We start from the raw sequence: 18,720 nt of genomic DNA, 5'->3' as shown, positions 1-18,720 counted from the left end.
ACTCGCTCGCGCTCGCATTACAGCCGTGCCGTAAATGTACGGTGCTGTGTGCTAAGTGACACTATGCAGCGCCGTACATTTACGGCGCATGTCGTTAAGGGGCTAAACTTGGCTTTCTTCTCCATCAGCTTTTATTAGGGTCTAAAAGTCACCACCTTCTTTTCTTCTTATATTCTTTCTTAGGGTCGGTTCACACTACGATTTAGCAATACAGGAACCCCATACAGCTGGGGGGAGCAAATACCAGACGCTCCTGTATCCCAGCCGGACCCGGCCCGTATGTAAGGCATTTCAATGAGTCGACCGAAGTTAAATGTTGACTCCGGTTGGTTCATTTTTGCCCCGCATACGGTTCTCTAACCGGACCTAAAACCACGGTTTCAGGCCCGGTCAGAAAACCGAATACAGGGCAAAAATGAGCCGACCGAAGTCAGCGTTTGACTCCGGTCGGCTTATTGAAATTAATGAGGTACAGGCCGGTCCGGTTTTCGCCCCCCCCCCCCCCCCCCCCAGCCGGATATGGTTCCCTTAACCTAAAAACGTGGTGTGAACCCAGCCTTATATAGCCTTGGGGGAAATATTGTAATTTAGGCTAAAGTTCATTATGCAACAAATAAATGCATTATAACAATGTTGTACCTAGAGTACCCATCAGTTTTAGTATCCTTCCTTATCATGCTTCCACTTGTTAGCAAGCTTCTAAATAATTTTATGATTTATTTTTCCCAACATTTACTGCATAATAATACCCAGTTTCTTCTGATACCAGAGTAAGTTTGGAAGCCAAAATGTGGCAAATGCTCTGGGGCCTTGCAGCACTGAAGCCCTGGGTTCAAATCCCACCAAGTGTGACATTTGCAAAGAATTTTAATTTTGTCCCTGTGTTCCCATGCATCACTAAACATAAGTCAGGTATTGTATGTGCGCACTGTATATTGAGACAAAATACTGAGAAGGGAGTGAGGTTGAGCTTGCAATATCTTGTAGCTTCCACAAATTATCGAGCCTCCGTGACCAGCTGGTTGCACTGTTGGGGCTTACGGTTTGCTGTTCATCACCACTGTACTAAACAGTTTTACTTTGAATGTGTATAAATAGATTTTTGCTGGTCTATAAAACCTGGGATCCTGGGATTTATTTGGATTGACAAATGTGGAGTCTGTGGCAATTGGAATCTGCCTTTCTTGCCTTTCTATGGGTAGGGTTATAGGATGAACTTGATAGACTCAAATCTGCAGCAAATACGCTACTTGTGATTAGACTCTTAAATATGTATATTTAAGATTCAATATCCATTTTTCCCCATTATTATTTTGGGGCATTTAGGGTGAAAACACCCCATCAGGTTGTGTTGTAGTTGCATTGCTATTTCCATTACTTCCATTACTTACCATTAGAAACTGACGATACAGTTACAAGCCACATTGCAAATGCAACCCAACCTGAGCCTGCATTTTTACCCTTATTGGCTCACAAGGTGCGCTAATCTAGCCATGTTTAATAATAACAAACACCCTTTTGATTAAGCAGTTGTAGGTGTAAGAATGAGTAAAATGAATAATTTTAAGCAAAAGTAAATGATATCAAGTGTCATTTTACTATGTATTTCATCACTTCAATAACAGAACAAAACAACCCCCCCACTGCTGCTTACAGAATAGAAACACGTGTTTTACATCACTGTTGCTGATGTTTAAGCATTAACAACTTTTTGATGCATTTGTAATATCATATATTTTTATTGCATTTTTAAAGTTTTTACTTTCAAACACATATCTTTAAATAAAAGTTATCCACCATGCGGCCAGAACAAAAGCAGAGACTAAGAAAAAAAAAACAAAATAACATAAATCAAGAATAAACACAAGAAAAATAAAAGAAACATGGAAAAAAAAAGTAACCACTCAATGAGAGCAGGCAGTCTATTGAGGAGGAAACCTAAAGCTTCTCACTGCAAAGTGGTATTAATTCATAGCCCAGTCTTTTCTGTAAGGAACTCATTTCACAGTCTATATATTAGGAATGAAATGTTTGCTTCCCATGCATCATCAGTATGTGTGCATGTGTTGTGTGCACATTCCATACGTATAGCATGTATACAACACAAGAACATACATATATGCATGTATATACACATATGCATATTTAAATATACATATCTGTATACTTAGATATATAAATACTTTCCTTCATTGATTTTATCAATCTTGAGGTCCTGTAATTTACTTAAATCATCATTGTAAGTGCAAGATGAATGAAGATATAGTCTTATACTACTTCTCTTCCAGTCAGATATCAGTACACTCAAGTGTCAAGGCAAGTTTTCAAGAGAGCAATACGAAAAAGTCTGTGTTCCCCACTTTTACTGCGGAGAACATTACAAGTAATAATAGTGATTTTCTCTTGCACATCTGTATTGCTGTAGTTGTGTAAGTCGGTGGTAAGTTTTATTATCTCTGATCCACCTCAGATAAATTAACCTTGGCATTCCCGCTGCTTTCCTCGCTCTGTTCTACTGTATACATTTCCTCCATGCCTTCTTCGCTATCATTCTCCTCTGATTCAGTCAGAAGCTCATCATCTTTGTATTCTGCCACATCCACTGCTATTCCCAGATGCTCTTTGAGTATTCCATGGTGTTTGACGTGGTAGCGCTGATTCTGGAAAAATTTGATGATGGTATGTTTAGGCAGATCTAGCTGAGCTGACAATGTATGGATGGCTTCTTGGTCTGGGTAGAGGCCCACGTCATGAATGAAGCTCTGTAGGATGCCTAGAGCTTCCAAAGAGATTTTGGTTCGAGACCTTGGCTTTTTGGTGCAGCTGTCTTCAGATGGAGGTGGGATTGGTGGGGTCTCTTCTTTTGGAGGTGAGCTCTCTTTGGCTTGCTGGGCTTGTTGTCCTAGTAGTACCTGTTGTAAGAAGATAAAATTGTAATATTTGCTAAAAAAAAAACAAGACAACATTCAAGACAGGTCCATTAATGGGACATGATGCATTCATCTAAATTAATGGGGTTTTCCGATAATGAAACCCATTTTGAACTGTCTAATAAATGATAATTTATTGGTAAATAAAGTTTTTTTTACTACCTTTTTGAGTTATTTCATACTTCTTATGCAGCAAACTCTCTGCTCTGTTATCTCACTTCCTGTCTATTGTATATCCTGTTACAAACTTCCTGTTCCTAGCCGTACACTATAGTTAGAAATTCAGCCAAGTCTATATACCTGCCACTATGTGGAAGACTCCTGTGGGTTACTTTGGCAGGATTATTGTTCAGAAGGTCTTATGGTAGTGAGATAGAGTTAGCTGAATTACCAGCTAAAGTGTACAGCAGAAATAGGAAGTCCATTTAAACATATACAATAGACATGAATTGGGGCAATGAAGACAAAAGTAAAGCATGAACAACCAGAAAAGGGTAATAATATAACTTTACCAAATACATATTCATTTATTAAATTATTAAAAATAGCTTTTGTTATCAGAAAACCCCTTTAACCCCATTTTGGCCTTAAGGACTCAGCAAATTTTATTTTTACATTTTCGTTTTTTCCTCCTCGCCTTCTAAAAATCATAACTCTTTTACATTTTCATCCACAGACCCATATGAGGGCTTGTTTTTTGAATGACCAGTTGTCCTTTGTAATGACATTACTCATTTTACCATAAAATGTATGGTGCAACAAAAAAATACTATTTGTGTGGGGAAATTTAAAAGAAAAAGGCAATTCAGCAAATTTTTGAAGGTTTCGTTTTCACATTGTACGATTTACAGTAAAAATTACATGTTTTCTTTATTCTGTGGGTCAATACAATCAAAATGATACACATGATTACATACTTTTCTATTATTGTACTGCTTTAAAAAAATCGCAAACTTTTTAACAAAATTAGTACGTTTAAAATCCCTCTATTTTGCTGACCTATAACTTTTTCATGTTCCTGTATAAGCGGCGGTATGAGGGCTCAATTTTTGCGCCATGATCTGTACTTTTTATTGATACCACATATGCATATATGAAACTTTTAATAAATTTTTTAGCAATTTTTGGGGGAATAAAATGAAACAAAAAAGTAGCAATTTTGGACTTTTTTTTTTTTACGTTCACGCGGTTCACCGTACAGGATCATTAACATTATATTTTAATAGTTTGGATATTTATGCATGCGACAATACCAAATATGTTTATTATTTTTATTTATTAATTTTTTACACCTTTTGGGGGTAAATTGGGAAAATGGGCCAATTTACATTTTTATTGGGGGAGGGGATTTTTCTAATTTTCTTTACTTTTTTTTATACTTCTTTTTACTTTTATTTTTACACTTTAATAGTCCCAATAGGGGACATATCTATAGCAATCATGCATAGGACATAGCACTGATCAGTGTTATCTGTCATCTTCTGCTTTGGTCTGTTCAATCTCAGACCAGAGCAGAAGACCCTTGAAGACGGCCGGAGGCAGGTGAGGGGACCTCCGGCCATCATGTTGGATGATTGGATCTGTATTGTATCACGGCATCTGAGGGGTTCATGGCACACATCAGTGTGATAGCAGCTGGGACCTGCCGCGTGTGACCCGAACATTGGTCCGATGCTCGCGGTCATGTACAGGACGTAAATGTACGTCCTAGTGTGTTAACATACATTATATATATATATATATATATATATATATATATATATATATATATATATATACTTACAGTCTTGGTCAGGAAAGCTGCTCACCTGTAGAAGAGGTGCCTAGGTGCACGCTGTGTCCGATCCGGGTAAGGACCCACAGTAGTAGAAAATCAAAAAAACAGCAGCACTCCAATAACATTAAAAAAAGTACTATTTATTCACTAAAACATGAGTCAACGTTTCGGCAATCTCACCGACTTGAAAATGGCTAGGTTAGCTAGCCAAAACGTGGCCTGACTTTTGAGTGAATAAATACCACTTTTTCACGTTATTGGAGTGCCGCTGTTTGATAGATTTTCTATATATATATATATATATATATATATATATATATATATATATATATATATATGATGCTAGTTTCTTAGTATTTTTTTTGCTGACAAATACCTTGCGTGCTCTAATAGCTTTTGTTCTGAACTACTGTTTTCTTGGGAGCCTAGAACTGAGGTATTCCATAAGAGCAGAGCACATAAAAACCTCCTTGCCAGTGAAGTATTGTACTCATTCCCTGATATAATCAACCACTATTAATAAAACATGTGCGTAGGAAAGAGTATCGGCTTGTTTGCTAAAAGTTGACTACATTAGATAAAGTGTCTCGCCTTCAATCTCTGTGTGTTCAAATATGTTTGGAAGGGGAGAATGGAAACCAGCTGGAACCCATGTGTAAAATATAATGGTCACTGCCTGCAGGGAAGGAAGTGAGATATTGAATGAACAATTTTAGGAAAGTATATAATGTAGTGTATCATTATGGCAGTGATCTGGATTACATGTAATAAGCACTAGTTTAGTGGTATTTTTCTATCAGACAAGGAATTAATAAGGAGCTTGAAGGGGTTACTGACACACTGTGTGACCAAACCCTCAGAGATATTTCCCATTGTTACAGACAGGACTATTCGAGTACAGTTCAGGTGACCAAGAATGTGCGTGTCCAGCAAAACCAATGTCTGGAAAGCTTTTAGTTTTGTGAGTTCTAAATTGGACTTGGTTTTGGCCAGACATCAATCAGAAATGGTCATTCCCTAACAGATTTTGTCTACAATGACACACGTCATGGTGGTCGTCTGGTGAAATATGCCACCCTCAATAAAAACAGGAACCAGAATCTGTTGTCATTTTTGTGTGTAATAGAACTAAATCCTCATAATGGTTTTACTTTTCGGCTGCATGCTTTATGAATAGAAGCAAACCAGCACACTGAACAATCTGCACGATAATACTGCAGAATAGTAGCTACTCCAGAAACAATATTTTGGAGCAACACAAGATGCATACCGTATTTTTCGCCCTATAGGACGCACCGGCATATAAGACGCACCCAATTTTAAAGGTGCAAAATCTAGAAAAAAAAGATTCTGAACCCAACAGTGATCTTCAACCTGCGGACCTCCAGATGTTGCAAAACTACAACTCCCAGCCGTTGGCTGTCCGGGCATGCTGGGAGTTGTAGTTTTGCAACATCTGGAGGTCCGCAGGTTGAAGACCACTGGTATAGGAGGTAATACTCACGTGTCCCCGCCGCACCGGACCCGTCACCGCTGCCCTGAATGTCGCTCCATCGGTGTCGCTGCATCCCCATGGTGTCCCCGATGCTCTGGACATCTTCTTCCCCGGGATCCATGCTCTCCGTCACCATCTTCACGTCGCTACGCACGCCGCTCCTATTGGATGACTGGATGGCGTGCGTGACGACGTGATGACGCCATGCAGGGGATCCCGGCACGGAGCAGACACCGAGGAGGAAGGTAGGGTCCCTCACGGTGTCCTCTAAGCTGTTCGGGATTTCACCGCGGCGGTCCAGAACAGCCCGACTGATCAGCCGGGTTAGTATCACTTTCGCTTCAGATGCGGCGGTTGGCTTTGATTGACGCGTCTGAAGGGTTAATACAGGGCATCACCGCGATTGGTGATGTCCTATATTAGCCGCAGGTCTCGGCCTTTGATGGCCGCAGGGACCGCCGCGATAGATGTGTATTCGCCGTATAAGACGCACCAACTTTTCCCCCCCAGTTTTGGGGAAGAAAAAGTGCGTCTTATTCGGTAAAAAATACGGTAATCTTAATCAGAAATATTTAATGTTGTAAACATGCACATCAAAGTGGGCCTGTCAGCATGAAAACAACAGCATAGATAGTCCTCTCTCTTTACAAAATCTATGGGAGAAATTTATCAAAACCTGTGCAGAGGAAAAGTTGCCCAGTTGCCCATAGCAACCAATCAGATCGCTTCTTTCATTTTGCAGAGGCCTTGTTAAAAATTAAAGAAGAAATCTGATTGGTTGCTATGGGCAACTGGGCAACTTTTCCTCTGCACAGGTTTTGATAAATCTCCCCCTATGTCTTTTTAATATGCAAATCAGGATCAAATGTCAGGATCAAATGTCCTGAACACGACAAAATGCCAGGCAAGCAGAGCCCACGTTTTCTTTATCACCGCCCCATGATCTGCTTGCATTCACAAACCCTGTTTGACTAACAGCCCTAGACAAAAAGGATATGGGCTGGACTTGCTGTTCTGGGGAATGCCCCCTTGACTCTTGAGCCTCATTTGCATGATAACAAAAAGGCTTATATCTCTGTGCTGGAAAGGACTATAGAGACAACAAAGATATTCCTGGTTTGCTGATGACTAGCCTTATCTAGCTATGGATCAATTTATACCCCAGTTTTCTTGTTGATAGGTGTAGTAATATATTTCCAATTCATCATATCTTAAAAGCTTGTTTAGGATTATAAAAAATAAAATGCACAGACAGTGTTTCTTTTTTTTTTTTTTTCCAGTAGCAGCACCACAGCTGTACACAAGCACTGATTCTTAAAAAAAAAAAAAAAAAAAAAAAGTGTATGCTCCTTTCCTAATCCTGTAATCCCTTTTATAGAATATTTCTAAAGGATACATAGAATAAAATAAGCATTTTTTATATTCTAAGACATAAGCAATGGAGTTGATGATATAGTATAGATAGCAAGAAAATGTATTGTGTTGATATGTACATCAGCATAATGCAAAGCATTGAAGAATTCTGCGCAACTCCAAATTTATACACAACGGAAACATTAAAGGGGTACTCCGGCCCTAGACATCTTTTCCCCTATGCAAAGGATAGGGGATAAGATGTCTGATCACGGTGGTCCCTCAGGTGGGAAACCCTGCTCGTGATGTAATGGCCATGCCCGCTCAATGCAAGTCTATGGGAGGGGGCATGATGGCCGTCACGCCACCTCCCATAGACTTGCATTGAAGGGGTGTGGCCATGACATCACGAGCGGCCTGTGACCGTGACGTCACAAGCCTCCGTCCCGCATCACCAGTCATCTGGCACAGAGTGAAGTCCGCTCAATGAACCGGATGTCTGGGGTGCCTCAGCCAAGATCGCGAGGGTCCCCAGTGGTGGGGCCCCCACGATCAGACATCTTATCCCCTATCCTTTGGATAGGGGATAAAATGTCTAGGGGTGGGGTACCCCTTTTATTATTTGACAACCGTGTTAATAATGCGTACAGGCAAAGTTATGTATACATGCAAAATAAAACACAGTATGACCAGTATATGGATCAGTATGACTGGATTTACTGCTGACTCTGGCTGACATGTAACTACATGGAGTATATGGGGAGGTAGGTTAACCAATCTTTTAAAAGACACAAAGCATGAAAAAAAAAATTTATTGTATCAAAGAATTGTGCCAACATAGTAAAAGAGTGGGTATTATGCAGTTTTTATACATGCAAATTAAAGAGGTAGTGGAGCATGGGCCCCTTACCAAAGTGGTGGAATGCCATAGACTTGTTTATGCTCAGTACAGAAAGGGCCTATGGCAATAATAAGGGGTTATCTGCTGCCTTGTCTGGTCCTGTGAGAGGAAAGATGGACTATTAAAAGAAAAGCTAGTATATTCCAACTGTTGTGAAGATGGTCTACGTATAAGGTGAAACCTGACTTGCAGGAAGATGTTTTATTCCCCCATCTAGTAACTCAAGAGCCATATGTGGCTTCCAAGGCCCAAGAATGTGGCTGCCAAGCTGTGGGCATCTCCTTATAGTAATGTGCACTAATGGCATTGAGAAGGTCACAGCTTTAGTAGCATTTTTATGGTCATATCTTTTATGGTCTTTTTCACTTTTTAATATTCAGTGTTGGTAAACACTATCTGACTTACATGAGATTGGCGTAAAAGCTAAAAAAAAGGGGGTTTATCTGTGTAATCTGGAGTCACAGTGCTTAAAGGGGTTTTCCACTTATCTTATCAGCGAGTGCCAACATCTGCCCCCCTGATGATCAGCTGTTTGGCAGAGCTGTCATAGCCAGATTTACACAATGAGCATGGCCAGAAGCAGATGTGAAACCCGAAGAACCTCTTTGGTGCTTCAAAGCTTCTACAAATTTGCCTTGGTGCTACCTTACTGCTACAGACTTTCTTGAAGCTACCAGTATAGACTCCATTCTGTTTCTCCACTTATCGATGCTTATAGATTCTTTTCTATTTTTATACTGCTAACAACTTTCTTGAAGCTACCAGCATAGACAATTTTTTATGTTTGTACTTATCTAAGAAATCTCAGTGTCCCTATAGGAAATATGTGTTTATTATTATTTACTGTTCAACTGTAAATATAACTGTATGTTTATATATCAGTTTTCCTACATCTAGAAGATTATGTAAATCAAAGATACCGACATAGCGTGCACTGCTATCCCTGCAGGGGCCATGGGCAGCTATGATCTGTCTTCAAAAATGTTATATTAGTTGTGTTCTAACAGTAAAGTAAACAGGCTCACCCGTAGACTTACTTTATGACAGACAAACATGGTATATGAACCTCTGCCAGTCCTTGGAAGAATCTCTATTAATTTGACATACATGATGGAACACAAACAATCATGGCAAACTTTATGTCTATTGCTACACTGAAGAACATAGAAAGATCCATGTACGAGCTTGGTTAATCGCTCCAATTCTCTAACTTTGGAGGTCAAATACCCATGAGAGTCTGTATATTATTAAATAGAAGTATATATATATATTTACAAGCAGAAATTGTTGAGTACAGGTGTTACATTACATTTTTACTTCAGGCAGGTTTAATATTACTTTGCTATTCTTTTTTTTTGTTACTATTTCTCCTTGCGGGTTCTATCCGAAGGAAGAAAATAAAACCACCTTCTTCAATATAAAAAGAGCGTGTCAGGGAAAATCAATAGCAGCGTGCAAAATGGTAGGAAGTCAGACATGGAAATATGTGTTCAATTTTATCCAGCCCTAGGTCCACTTTTCCCTTTAATATTGTATATATTGCTTATGGGGGCTGGTATATTGTTATAACACAACACCAGTTAATAATTGCTTTCCAACAATTTTTTATGAAATGGAGATGGTGTCAAGATGGTGTTAGGCTATCATTGTTTACTAGGAGTTAAAAGTGTCTTTTAAAACCTGATAAATCTCTGTTATGCCATGGCGATTATGCCTAAACGACACAGACATTTCTAGAAGGCAATGACACTACCAACATCAATAGATGATATCCGACAGTAAAGCTCACTCTGGTAGCTGAATGCTGGTACTAAGCATATAGTAGTGTTGGACATTAGAGTAAATGATAGTTATTATCTGTTCTTTCTGCACACACATAGGACATATCATCTATAAGGTGTAATACTCTATTTCTGAATTAAAGAGTATTCCCATCTTAAGTGATAACATTACATGCTAGCATGTGCCATCTCTTAATGATAGGTGGGGACGTCCACATTCCTGAGAATGATGGACCCACAATGGTGATTCCCCCTTCACTGTCAGTGGCAGCTGATCATCCACTATACAGAGAAAATGCATCAAAACTTAATTTTAGGGAAAGGGATCTCTTGCAGTTCTATGTACAAGATTGGGAGCTCAACTGTACAGTAAATGGGCCACAGACCTAAATCAAGGCTGCATGCCTTTGTCTCTTAGATCAGTTGGGGTCCGAGAGCTTGAACCCCGATTCATCATAACGAGATAGCATATGCTCACTCTATGAATGCTGTTATATCTAATACGACACTCTTGGGTATAGGTCCCCAAGTAGGATGCTACTCCTTAATCACATAGACAAAAACATGGCACTCATCATATATTGTTAATACTTGTACAATACTTACATAGGGAGGTACTAACAGGCAATTCTGCTATGGTCAGGGTATTTAAATACAGGACTAGGCCAAAATTCCATCTTACGAAAATTTTAGATAAATAAAACAAAAATATAGACCAATATAAAATGCAGTATTTATAGTCTTAGCTGGGCACTGAAGCACTGCCACACATCTCTCTTCCAGTGGAGACCTTACAAGATTAAGGGCAAACAAAGCATGTATGTGATGTGATGCCAGATTCCTGCCTTTCAGATGTCTACAGCATATTTAAGAACAAAGATTACAATGGAGAGTCACAAGTATCACAGCCCTGTCATTTGTGCGGTAGAAGTCATTCAGATAAGTGTGGCCTCTGGTTAAAATGCTTTGCTCCTGCTGCCCGCACTGAAACACATATAGTCTGGCTGGTACACTGGGACGTCCTGAGTCCTGTCATTAGGAGAACAGGCGTCTTGGGTATGCGAGCAGCTGGCCAGGTCTTTACACTGCCACGCAGTTTTAACACACCATAATCGTACAAGTGACCAGTGGTGACCTGATGACTTTCACCCCCCCAAAAACCACTACAAGGATGTAATTGAAGGCACTGATACGAACTCTGTGACATGGAGAATAATTCCTGAAATCTGCGGAGGACCTCAATCCGCTAATAAGCCCTTTCACTAAAAATATGTTTGAAAATGGTCACTGAATCGGTAAAGTCATCAAAATCATTCTAAGCATGTTATTTGCTCATGGGAACAAACATAATTTTAAACCATGTTATGCCAGAATGACAAGAGCAAACAGTACAAATATAGCCCTCTACAGTATAGTATGGTTTGCATATGGTTTACTATATAATTTTTTAAGCAAGCATTACTGTGTCTCTGGAATCTCTTGAAGACATGGCTGACGGAAGCCACAGGGGTCATGTGCAGAAGATCCTTCATTTGACCTTACTGTCCTTTGTCTGAATCTTATAGAAAGGAGAGGTCCGACCTTAAAAAGCATCTAACTAGCTGCTCTCCCATTCACTCCCTTTGTTCTTGCCTTCACCCTGCAAGCAGCTGTTTCTCAGTTGAGACAGTACCACAACCTACCCCCATTGCTTCCTGAATGCCTTTGTAGCTTATCTAGATGTAATCTAGGTACACGGTGCAGAAATTAGAAAAACTAAATGCAGAAATTACGGAGGCTAAACACAAACCACACTCTTGGCGCTTGATGTGCATTAACCCTTTCTAAACAGTCTGTGTAGGTCAATGCTAAAGTTATAATATTAACTTTCTGAAGATTGAGGAGATATGACAATTGCCAACAATTTTTACAGCATTGTTTTGTGATATGCGGCTTTTACCAGACACCTAAAGGGGTTATCCAGGATAAGAAAAACATTTCTGCTTTATTCCAGAAACAGTGCCACTCCTGCCCTCAGTTTCTGTATGGTATTGCAGCTCATTTGCCATTTAGCATTATCAATACTACACATAACCTAAGGGAAGGTGCTGTTTTTGGAAGAAAGGCTGGGCTCACATTGCATGACAGGTGTCTATTGGCATCGCACCATGAATATACTGCGGCGTAAAGTTGCTGTGGTTTTATACATTACTGAGTCCAGGTAAATTATGACTCTAGTCAGGCTATGGTCAGGCTATTAAAATGAATGGTGCCTGCTGATGTACTCCACAGCAAACATTGGCATCTGATTGTTAGCTGGATGCTGACTGATACTTGTGATGAACAGAATAAACACAATTTGAACCTTGTCTATCTAATCCCTTTAACCTGTTCAGGACACAGGGCGTATGCATATGCCTGCTGAAGACCCCCCCCCCCCCCCCCATGTTGGCAATCGGAGAAAATCACATGTCAATTCAGACATGTGATTTTTTCCAATTCCAGGCTGATCGGGTCTCTAGTGACCCGATCACCCGGAAAATAGGGCTCATCGGAGTTGTCAGCAACAGCCCCGATCAGCCTATCAGCCTAAGGGATAGGAATTTCCAAACTACAACTCTCAGCATGCCTGGACTGCCCAGGCATGCTGGGAGTTGTAGTTCTGTAACATCTGTCCCTTCAGATTTAACAATTTTCATGAATTTTTTGAAAATTGCTGCTCTACTTTGAAGCCCTCTAATTTTTTCAAAAAGCAAAAATATGTCCATTTTATGATGTCAACATAAAGTGGACATATTGTATTTGTGAAGAAAAATAAAATTAATTGTGAATATCCATTTTCCTTACAAGTAGAGAGCTTCAAAGTTAGAAAAATGCAAAATTTTCTAAATCTTCATGAAATTTTGGGATTTTTCACCAAAAAAGGATGCAAGTAGCGCCGAAAATTTACCACCAAAATAAAGTAGAATATGTCACGAAAAAACATTCTCAGAATCAGAATATTTGGTAAAAGCGTTTTTGCGTTATTAATTCATAAAGCGACGGTGGTCAGAATTGCGAAAAAGGGCTCAGTCCTTAAGATGAAAAAGGGCTGCGTCCTTAAGGGGTTAAAGGATAGGTTTGCCTTTGGTGAACTGGAAAATTGCTTAAAGGAACAGTCCGAAAACAACGCCCCTTTTTAGAGTGATCTGATACTGTATATCTATAAATTCACTTCAATTCCCTGCCATTGCCCTGTAAGTCATGCAGTAAGCATGCAGTTTACAGCAGCCTGTAGTGTGCCAATATAATACCAACTACAGCTGTAGAAAAGCCTATGACTGTTGGCAAGTCCGCAGCGTAGCAGTAGAAATGTGAAATTCCCACTGGTTTATTTGTGTATTACAAAATCTCTTTTACTAGAGTGCCTGCCCCTGACCATGATACCTATAATGACATATGTATAAAGCACAGTCTCCGGAAGCAGCTAGCTGCTCCTATACGGGCCCCTCTTTTTTATTGCATTATTAAAAAATAAAAAAGGATCTGATTGGTAGTTCCGAATAGTGAATTCCATATACAATAACCAATCTCCTTTCCTTTAGCAAAGTTAACAATAAGCGTCCTGCCAGAAGTTTCCTTCACCATGCACCCTGGCATATAGGGAATTGAAGCGCTGTCATCCTTTTAGTGGGGAGCGCTAATGGTCCTACAGGAAGGTCGCCCTGCAATCTGCTGAAAGGTTTTGATTGAAAATGTTATTGAGCGACTCTGCATCACTCAGCTTCCTGTTTATTATATTTCATAGGTAGGGTAGGTGCCAAGACATTAAACTGCCAATAAACTATTAATACCGATCTCCTTCTGCTCCAGTCTTCATCACCAATGCAAATATAGTCCGGCTAAGAACAGCACAACAGGGATGCAAATCTTAATGCTGACATTGAAATTTGCATTATTATTTGATCTATCTGCCCTTTGTTTCTAGTGAAAGAAAATATTATCTGCAAAAAAAATAAATCTATCCATTTGTATGTGAAATTTTATATCAAAATGAAGTTAATTTAGGAGACGGCAGCATCAACCACAGCACTGTACACCATTTTAGAGGTGGTACTGATAATAACCATGTGATCACGATGATGACATAGTAAGTCATTCTTCCTTATAAAGGGGTACTCTTTATAAGGGGTAAACTTTTTTAAAATCAACTGATGCCAGAAAATTAAATAGATTTGTAAATTACTTCTATAAAAAAATCTTAATCCTTCCAGTACTTATTAGCTGCTCAATACTACAGAGGAAATTCTTTTCTTTTTGGAACACAGAGCTCTCTGCTGACATCACAAGCACAGTGCTCTCTGCTGACATCTCTGTCCATTTTAAGAACTGTCCAGAGTAGGAGAAAATCCCCACAGCAAACAGATGCTGCTCTGGACAGTTCCTAAAATGGACAGAGATGTCAGCAGAGAGCACTGTGCTTGTGATGTCAGCAGAGAGCATTGTGTTCCAAAAAGAAAATAATTTCCTCTGTAGTATTCAGCAGCTAATAAGTACTGGAAGGATTGAGATTTTTTTTATAGAAGTAATTTACAAATCTAAAAAATACACTATGTAGCCCGGACCTTCTAGGTGAGTAAATGAAAATAGATATACGTGGATCGTGCTTCAATAATAATCAATATTTATTGAGAAGAACATACATATTAAAAGGCAACCTAACAATATATTTAGGCATATAGTAGTTAAAACTATAAACCTGGCATAGGATAATAAAATAGCAAAGTAAGATCTGTACCAAACAAATATGTTAAAGAGTTGCTCTTCTGGGTATTTAGGGTAGATATGTCCCTTTTAGATACAGTAGCAAACAGTCTGTAATATTTGAAATTGTTACCGGTCTGTAAATGGTATCTCAGGCGATGGGTGTTGTTCCCGCAATGGCTGAGTGTCCGTGGTGCGCACAGTCCTTTTCTAGCAATTAAGGTATAGTTGCTTGCCCAGTTTGACCTCGGTGCGTATTAATTGTGAGCTGCACATACCTATATAATTTTCTCTAATTTACAAATCTGTTTAACTTTCTGGCACCAGTTGATTTAAAAAAAAAAAGAAAAAGTTTTCCACTAGAATACCCCTTTAAGAGACATTACTCTTTCTTAAATTTTTCTGTTATATGGGGGCTTGCTTTTTGCAGGGCCAGTTGATCTTTATAATGGCATCTTTCCATATAATGATTCAATGTCTTGGGGGGAAGAAGATGCCTGCTGCAAATGAATAGGGTAAGGAAAACGCATTCTGCGTTCCTGTTAGTTTAGAAGGGAGGGAGAACATGGGCCCACTGCTATGCTGACACAGGACACAAGTGGCAAGACGACTAGCCAAATTGACCTCTTGCCACCTGGACAACCAGTCGGCGACAAATACACAGTGAGTGTCTGTGTCTCTGTTCAACCCTATTTCATAGGCCCAGCAGTGGATTCACCTGATCCTCTGTGGGACAGTTTAAGCAAATGTTTTTTTTTTTTTTTCTGGAAGCAAATTCTTATTTCCCCGATAACAACATGCTTGACATGACGGATGGGATGTATACATGATAGATCCATGGTAACGTCATGTGTGCAGTGCTGAATTATGAATCATCCATCATGCACTGGATTTTTCAATCATACAATCATATATATTGCTTAATTGACTAATAAATAGGCAAAAAGACAATCTTACAATGCTGTGTATATGTAATAAGTAATGATTTCAGAACATTGAAAATAATGGGTCAGGATTACTTAGAGGTGGGTGCAGCAGTTTACTAGTTAGGGGCACAATTTAGGAATGATAAAATCTAAAACAGCACTTTGCCTTTACATCCCTTACATAAGTACTACAACATATGAAAAAATAAAGTCACGCCTGAAAAAGGTCCTTTTTCATTCAGCCTGCGCTAGCTCCCTGCCTGTCAATCAGACAGGCAGGGAGCGAGCGCATTGGCTCCCCAGCCACTGGCTGGGAGGCCACTCCTTCCACACATCGCCGCCGCCGCCTCGTCGCCGTCGCTGTCCCTGCACACCTGCTGCCGGCCTCTGCAGTATGTGTAATGGGGGGGGTTTGTGATGGAGGGAACGGGGTATGGCGTGGGGGGGGGGGGGGAGGGAGACGGAGGGGACGGGCTAGCGCCGCATGTAACTAATAGTTTATCTACACAGGGCGCCTCCATCTGTTTCAATACTACAACTCCCAGCATGCCCTGACAGCCAATAGATGTCAGGGCAAGCTGGGAGTTGTAGTGATGAAACAACTGGAGGCACCCTGTGTAGATGAACTAAGGGTGGAAGTCCCCCCCAGCAGGCATCAGTGACGTGGTGCCTGCTGGGGAAGTCTGCCTGGTAGTGAGCACACTGCCAGGCAGACAAAAAGCATTTTTAATATAATAAAAATTAAAAGCAGGGAGGGGGTTAGGGATAGATTGGCAATAGGAAGGGAAAGAAAAAAAAATAGGATGGTGGGAGCTACCCTTTAATGGCTGCACACATAGGATTTTTAGCAAGCCAAGTTTATTTAGCAAATAGGAGCAATGCTTTTGCAGACTGAAGCTATTTCACATCATGATGTGGCCTGTAGCTTTTCCATGCCAAGGAAAACCAGTTATGGTATTAGACATGATTTTATTTATTGTGGATTTATTAACGTTTCCAAAGCCGCCTGAGGAAAATCTTCTCTTCTACTTCCAAAACGAGACTCAGAAGGCGCATATAGTTTGCTCAATATCTTAGCGAGGAGTTGGGGGGGAATTAACTTGGTTAACCTTTGTCTCCAGGGAGCAGTACAAATATGAAGTTCTTCTGATTCCAAAGAAGTGGTTCATAATACAAAATATTGTTTCAATTAACAACAATAATTAATAGGCGCTACAAGAAAGAGGATACTTAACACATTTAACTAGATAAAAACAACCATAGTTATGCTGAAGGAAGGGTATAATAAAACGGAGCCTATGTTGTTGACATTAAACTGTGCTATATGTTTCCCTTTTTAGCAAAATATTAACTTAGAAGGCAGGATAAACTTTAGTTGTCATGTCTAAAATTCTTATATTCGTTGTCTTTACATTGTGCTATGTAAACAGGTAATAAAGTGTAATAGCACAAGACACTTAAATGGGTCAACCCCTATATAGATGTATCAGCAATAATATCAAAACCACTGAAAGGAAAAGTAAATACAATTAAAGATTTAATTACAATAGCATCCAAAAGGGTGGGATGTTTGAGGCAACAAGTGTATAGTCAGTGCTTAAAGTTTATATTATGGATACGGATCTGGGTAACTCTGACAGGGGCCAAAGTGTGATGTCTAGATGACTGGGTCAGAACATGTCCAAAATGGCAAGTCTTGTGGGATGTTCCCAGATTGTATTAGTTAATACTTACTAAGGGTCTATTCACACGGCAGAATTTCCACACATCTGCACCAATTCCACTTCCGCATTCATTTGGGTGGTTTATGGCTTGTGAGGAATTAGTGCGGAATCCGCATGTGGAAATTCAGAAGTGTGAATGGGAGTGTGGAATTCTATCGGGATATATTGGGATATAATTTGAGCATTTGGAAATTCTGCCGTGTGAATAGACCCTAAGAGTTCTCCAAAGAAAAGCAGCTGCTGATGAGGAACCATTTTGCTTATATACCTTTGATGTGCCTGAGGAAATAAGGTTAGCCCATATGGTCCAGCCCAACAGAAGAATTACTGTAGCACAGATTGCTGAAAATCCATATACAGTGAAATCTCCCTTAGTGGACACCTCCCTTTAGGGGACACCTCCCAATCGTGGACAGTTTTTAATTCCCCAGAAGAGTCCCATAGGACTTAAAGGGGTTATATATCAACTGGCTCCAGAAAGATTTATAAATTACTTCTATAAAAAAAAATCTTAATCCTTTCAGTACTTATGAGCTGCTAGAGTTGAGTTGTTCTTTTCTTGTCCAAGTGCTCTCTGATGACACGCATCTCGGGAACTGTCCAGAGTAGAAGCAAATTCCCATAGCAAACCTATTCTGCTCTGTGCAGTTCCTGAGACAAGCAGAGATGTCAGCAGAGAGCACTGTTTACAGACAGATAAGAACAACTCAACTTTAGCAGCTGATAATTCTTGGAAGGATTAAGATTTTTTAATAGAAGTAATTTACAAATCTTTTCAACTTTAGTTAATAGGGGACATTCCCAATAGCGGTCATGGACACACCTAAAAGGGGATGAAACACTCCCAATAGGGGAGAAAACAGTCCCAATTGGGGACAAAACACTTCCAATAGGGGCAACCAGGCTTATGGACCGCCCTACCTTGTACACAGGGCTGCTGTCAGGGGGGTACAGCCAATACCCCAGTATGTGGATCGAGTTCCCAGGGGGCCGTGGCCCCTGCTGGACGCCCCCTGTAGTAGCCCCAGCACATGCCTTGTGCCAAATCATCCCCCCCATGCCAAATCATTCCCTCATCCCCATCCCAAATCATTCCCCCATTCCCTCATCC

At 40.0% G+C, this 18,720-nt stretch overlaps 1 protein-coding gene across 5 annotated transcripts in view; it reads right to left on the bottom strand.

Moving 5' to 3' along the window:
* Window positions 1-1,595: 1,595 nt before the first annotated feature.
* Window positions 1,596-18,720, bottom strand: part of SATB2 (SATB homeobox 2) — a 190,467-nt gene continuing 173,342 nt past the window's right edge. For all 5 annotated transcript variants that reach the window (XM_056534454.1, XM_056534453.1, XM_056534452.1 and 2 more), the window contains one exon: window positions 1,596-2,912. In XM_056534454.1, the coding sequence (XP_056390429.1) occupies window positions 2,451-2,912 (462 nt within the window). In that variant the 3' untranslated portion in view covers window positions 1,596-2,450. The remainder of the gene's footprint in view (window positions 2,913-18,720) is intronic.

The sequence above is a fragment of the Hyla sarda genome, chromosome 8, assembly GCF_029499605.1.
Source record: "Hyla sarda isolate aHylSar1 chromosome 8, aHylSar1.hap1, whole genome shotgun sequence".
NCBI classification, from domain to species: Eukaryota; Metazoa; Chordata; class Amphibia; order Anura; family Hylidae; genus Hyla; species Hyla sarda.
This window is presented reverse-complemented; position numbering and strand designations above follow the sequence as displayed.